The 5,718-nt window shown below is 52.9% G+C and overlaps 1 protein-coding gene across 2 annotated transcripts in view; it reads left to right on the plus strand.

Annotated features, from left to right (window-relative positions):
- The first annotated feature begins 3,893 nt into the window (after nucleotides 1–3,893).
- QPCTL (glutaminyl-peptide cyclotransferase-like) overlaps nucleotides 3,894–5,718 on the plus strand; it is a 13,270-nt gene continuing 11,445 nt past the window's right edge. Inside the window, exons 1-2 of one of the 2 annotated variants that reach the window (XM_011975115.1) lie at nucleotides 3,894–4,312; nucleotides 4,817–4,960. In XM_011975115.1, coding sequence (XP_011830505.1) covers nucleotides 4,106–4,312; nucleotides 4,817–4,960 — 351 coding nt within the window. In that variant the 5' untranslated portion in view covers nucleotides 3,894–4,105. The remainder of the gene's footprint in view (nucleotides 4,313–4,816; nucleotides 4,961–5,718) is intronic. The other variant, XM_011975116.1, reaches the window with a different exon arrangement.

The raw sequence follows: 5,718 nt of genomic DNA on the forward strand, positions 1-5,718 counted from the left end.
CCCGCCTCGGCCTCCCAAAGTGCTGGGATTACAGGCTTGAGCCACCGCGCCCGGCCACGCCCGGTTTTTATATTTTCAATAGAGATGCCGTTTCACCATGTTAGCCAGGCTAGTCTCGAACTCCTGACCTCAGGTGATCCACCTGCGTTGGCCTCCCAAAGTGCTGGAATTACAAGCATGAGCCACCACACTGGGCCATACACCCCAGGCGTCTGAGAAACCTGTCTTTGAGCTCTTCAGACTGGAGCTAGGGCAGCCTCTCTAGGCCTGCACAGAACACCTCCCAGGACCCAGCACTCACCTATCGAAGGCCTTCACGCGGCCCAGGAGTTTCTTATTGTTGCGACAGTTGATGAGCACTTGAGTGTTGTTCTTGACTGACTGAGTGAGCACAGAGAGTGGACCCGTGTTAAATTCCTCCTCCTCTCGCTTCTGCAGCTCCTCTGGGGTCATCTCACTCTTGGGCTTGTTGAGGAGGCTCCTGCATGGACAAACATGGAACCCACAAGTGAGAGAGGCTGGAGCTGTGAGGATGGGTGGTCAGGGCCTCAGCCTCAATGTCTCCCCAGCCTTGTCCCATCACATCCGTCCTGTTCAGCCTTCTGAGTATCACCAGCTGGATGCCTAACAGACATTTTCTTTTTCTTTTCTTTTTTTTTTTTTTTGAGACAGAGTCTTGCTCTGTTGCCAGGCTGGAGTGCAGAGGCACGATCTCGGCTCACTGCAACCTCTGCCTCCTGGGTTCAAGCGATTCTCCTGCCTCAGCCTCCTGAGTAGCTGGGACTACAGGCATGCGACTACAGGCACGCGCCACCTCCACGCCCAGCTAATTTTTGTATTTTTAGTAGACAGTGGGTTTCATCACGTTGGCCAGGATGGTTTTGATTTCCTGACCTCGTGATCCACCCGCCTCGACCTCCTGAAGTGCTGAGATTACAGGCGTGAGCCACCGCGCTCGGCCAGACATTTTCAACTCTGCATGTCTCAGGTTGGGATCCAGATCACCCAACCACCGAAGCCTACCCTATCCACAGTGTTCCCCATCTGCCTTCTAGTTCTCTGGGCAAAAACTCTTTGTCAGCTTGATTCCTCTTTTTCCCTCACATCCTACAATAAATCTGTAGGAAGTGGCCATTTCTTACCATGGCCTAAGCCTCTGTCATCTCTGACCTGGAATCTTTCTGGTCTCTCTGCCTCCACCCATGTTCCCTGACAGTCTGTTCCCTGACAGTCTGTTCTCCACAGAGCGGTCTGAGGGGGCTGTGCTAAAACCTAAATCATAACATGTCACTCTTCAAAGCCCTCCCAGGGGCTGGGTATGGTAGCTCATGCCTGTAATCCTAGCACTTTTGTGGTGCAGAGGTTGCGGTGAGCTGAGATCGCGCCACTGCACTCCAGCCTGGCAACAGAGCAAGACTCCGTCTCAAAAAAAAAAAAAAAAAAGAAAAGAAAAGAAAAGAAAATGTCTGTTAGGCATCCAGCTGGTGATTCACAAGGCGGGTGGATCACTTGACGTCAGGAGTTCGAGACCAGCCTGGCCAACACGGTGAAAACCCATTTCTACTAAAAATACAAACAAAGCAAAAACAACAACAACAAAAAATTAGCCAGGCGTGGTGGTGCACGCCTGTAATCTCAGCTACTTGGTAGGTTCTGGCAGAAGAATCGCTTGAGCTCAGGAGTTGGAGATTGCAGTGAAGCGAGATCATGCCACTGTACTCCAGCCTGGGCGACAGAGCGAGACTCTGTCTCAAAAAATAAATAAATACAAATTAGAAAATACAAAAATTAGGCTGCGTGCGATGGCTCATGCCTGTAATCCCAGCACTTTGGGAGGCCAAGGGGGGTGGATCGCCTGAGCTCAGGAGTTCCAGACCACCCAGGGCAACATGGTGAAACCCTGTCTCTACTAAAAATACAAAAAAATTAACCAGGTGTGGTGGCGCATGCCTCTAGTCCCAGCTACTTAGGAGGATGACGCAGGAGAATCGCTGGAGCCCCAGCAGCGAAGGTTGCAGTGAGCCAAGATTACACCACTGCACTCCAGCTTGGGTTACAGAGTAAGACTCCATCCCCTCCCCCAAAAAAAAGTAGCTGGGCATGGTGGCGCATACTTGTAATCCTAGCAACTCGGGAGGCTGAGGCAGGAGAATTGCTTGAACTTGGGAGGCAGAGGTTGCAGTGAGCTGAGATCGCACCATTGCACTCCAGCCTGAGCAACAGAGCAAGGCTATGTCTCAAAAAAAAAAAAAAAAAAAAAAACTTTTTTTTTCCTTGGGAACAAAAGGTTTCATTCACTGATGTATCCTATGTGGCTTAAGCAGTGTCTGATACATAAACATTCAATGTAATATTTGGTGCACTAATAAATGAGCAAAATCATGCCAATGACTCGTTATCCCTTTAAGTTGTGAATTAGGTCGAAAACGCATCTGTCTCCAGCTCAAATGATCAGGAGAAGTCCCTTATTTCAAATCATTATTTCTAGAAGTCCTAACTTCCCTTCCCCAGTATTCATTTTGATTTCTTTTGTTTCGTTTTGAGATGGAGTCTTACTCTTCGATCAGGCTGGAAGTGTGCAGGGGTGCAATCTCGGCTCCCTGCAACCTCGGTCTCCCGGGTTCAAGCGATTCTCCGGCCTCAGCCTCCCAAGTAGCTGGAATTACAGGGGCCCGACACTACGTCTGGCTAATTTTGGTATTTTTGGTAGACATGGGGTTTCATCACAATGGCCAGGCTGGTCTCAAACTCCTGACCTCAGGTGATCTGCCCGCCTCGGCCTCCCAAAGTGCTGGGATTTACAAACCTGAGCCACCGCGCCCGGCCTCCCTCAGTATTCGTAAAATCGCTGCCCCTTAACATTCACTTCAATAGGACTAATTATCTAGGACCCCCCTCCGTTATCGTTTAAAATATGGTTTTCATAATTAAAAAAATTTTTTTTTTTGTAGAGACGGGGGTCTCGCCATGTTGCCTAGAGTAGTCTCGAAACTCCTGTGTTCTAGCGATGCTCCCGCCTTGGCCTACTAAAATGCTGGGATCACAGGCATGAGTCCCCGCGCCCAGCCCAGCGCGTTATCTGATAAAGCTGTCCCCTCTCCCGAAGTCACGATGCGTCAAAGGCCCCACGCCCGTTCTCAAACTCATCAGGAGAAAAGCAGGACGCTCCATCCCTAAAACATCTGCCCCTGTCCCTCACCCCCTCTCTGCTCAACCCTTCCCACCCTCAATCGGTCAAAATTTCCACCCTCAACCTCCTTCCCGCCGCCTAAGCCTAGCCCGGCCTCACATGATGGTCACTAAGCTCTCCGTTCACTCCCGTTTCCTCCGCGTTGCTGCAGCCTGAGGCGAGAGAGGCGGGACTTCCTCTTCCTGCGACCCACTTCCGTTGGCGCCTGCGCAAAGCCAACCAGTAAGTGGAGGCGTGGCCTGTTGCCATAGCATTGCCCACCAACGGTGCACAATGAAAGAATAAAAGCCTCGGATAGGGGTTCGAGGCCAGTCAGAACCACACGGGGCAGATGTTTATGACAATGAAGACAAAAGGAAAGGCGGTCTGATTCAAACCGTTTCGTTGAAGAATGGTACAGGTTGAAGGAGGGAAATGACAAACTATTTCCAAATGCCCGCCGGCCGTGACTTCGGGGGCGCGGCCTCCGTTGAAGCCAATCCGCTCCTCGCTTCGGAGACAGGCACCGCCCCTCTTCCCTCTGGGACGGGTTATTGACGTATCTACTGATCTTTCCGACCCTGCGCCACCAATCCCCTGCCTACATCCGGGAGGGGCATGGACCTGCGCCCGAGAGATTGAATATTTTGCACGATCAAACGCTGCTCATTGGCTTTCCCCCTCCGCTAAGGCGGAGCCTATCTCTTTTGCGCTCCCTTTTGGGTCGTGCCATTCTCAGAAGAACCAACCCCAATACCCAAGGGAGGCCGGGAGGCGTGTCCTCAGGACCGTAGCTCTGATTGGTTTCGCTGCTCGCTGTGGGGTGGGCAGGTGCAGCCGCTGCTGTTGCTTATTGGCCCACTGATTCCATGGGGTGGAACTTGGCTGGGCCTAAGCTCAATCGTGGTCTGGTACAGGTTTCAGGGCAAAGCTGCCATGCGTTCCGGGGGCCGCGGGCGACCCCGCCTGCGGCTAGGGGAACGTGGCGTTATGGAGCCACTCTTGCCCCCGAAGCGCCGCCTGCTACCGCGGGTTCGGCTCTTGCCCCTGTTGCTGGCGCTGGCCGTGGGCTCGGCGTTCTACACCATTTGGAGCGGCTGGCACCGCAGGACTGAGGAGCTGCCGCTGGGCCGGGAGCTGCGGGTGAGGCTGGGCGGGGACCCGGGCACCGCGGGGACCCTCATTCCCTTCCCGCTGTTACCCAGGGTTGACTTGGCTTTAGCGTACGGCCCTAACCGCAGATGCCACCACAGTCTTCGTCATCTGAGCGCATGACCCTTACCCAAGGAATAAGGCTTCGGGCTGGTTTTACAACAGTAGCTTCCTTTTATGAGGAAAGGTCTGAAATAGTAAGACGAGGGGGTTCAGGGTTCTACGCCTTTAGTCAACTATTTGGAAGAGTCCCTTCCTCCATCTCCCCTCTCTCTCACTGGGCCTCGATTTCCCCATCAAGTTTGAGGTAGGCTGGACCGGATGGTCTTGGAAGGACTTTTCCTGAGCCTTGGATTTATCCTAGAAGTCTCCGATGCTGGAGGCCGCAAATTAGAAAGAGGACCTGGGGCTGCTTGTGGGTGACGGCGCCCGGGGTAGGGATGAAATGGGGGGTTGCTCTCATTCTTCCCTTCCCTATCCCACCTCCTTCCCAAGGTCCCGTTGATCGGAAGCCTTCCCGAAGCCCGGCTGCGGAGGGTGGTGGGACAACTGGACCCACAGCGTCTCTGGGGCACTTATCTGCGCCCCCTGCTGGTTGTGCGAACCCCAGGCAGCCCGGGAAATCTCCAAGTCAGAAAGGTAAAGGGACCCACCTCCAGTCCCTGACCCCCTAGCCCTCCAGGGAATGGGAAATAAGCATCCTGTTCAAGATCCCAAAGGAGCTAAGAGGAGGAACTGGGGCGCTGACTGGAGTTGATCGGACTCTAGACTCCCATGCTGAAAACAAACCACCAGGCTGTACTGCCCCCCTTAATGCCCCCACCAAAAGCTTACTGTGTGCTAGGCATAGGCAACAGACAGCCAGCCCTTTAAGGTGGGTACCAATATGATCTTCATTATGCAGATGGGGAAATTGAGGCTCAGAGAGGTTATACACATTGCACAAATCCTACAGATAATAAATAGTAGACCTTAGCCTGGTGCACTGGCTCATGCCTGTAATCCCAGCACTTTGGGAAGCCAAGGTGGGGGAATCATCTGAGAACTTCGAGACTAGCCTAGTCAACATAGTGAGACCCAATGTTTAGAAAATCATAGACCTAGAGTTGAACCCAAGCAGGTTGGCTCCAACCTGGTGCTGTAATGTGAGTCATTTAAAGGCCAGGCACAGCGGCTCACACCTGTAATCCTAGCACTTTGGGAGGTCAAGACAGGCAGATCACTTGAGGTCAGGAATTTGAGACCAGCCTGGCCAACATGGTGAAACCCCATCTCTACTAAAAATACAAAATTAGCCAGGCGTGGTGGTGGGTAACTGTAGTCGCAGCTACTTGGGAGGCTGAGGCACGAGAATCACTTGAACCCGGGAGGCGGAGGCTTCAGTGAGCTGAGATTGC

The sequence above is a fragment of the Mandrillus leucophaeus genome, unplaced genomic scaffold (assembly GCF_000951045.1).
Source record: "Mandrillus leucophaeus isolate KB7577 unplaced genomic scaffold, Mleu.le_1.0 Scaffold151, whole genome shotgun sequence".
Classification (NCBI taxonomy): domain Eukaryota; kingdom Metazoa; phylum Chordata; class Mammalia; order Primates; family Cercopithecidae; genus Mandrillus; species Mandrillus leucophaeus.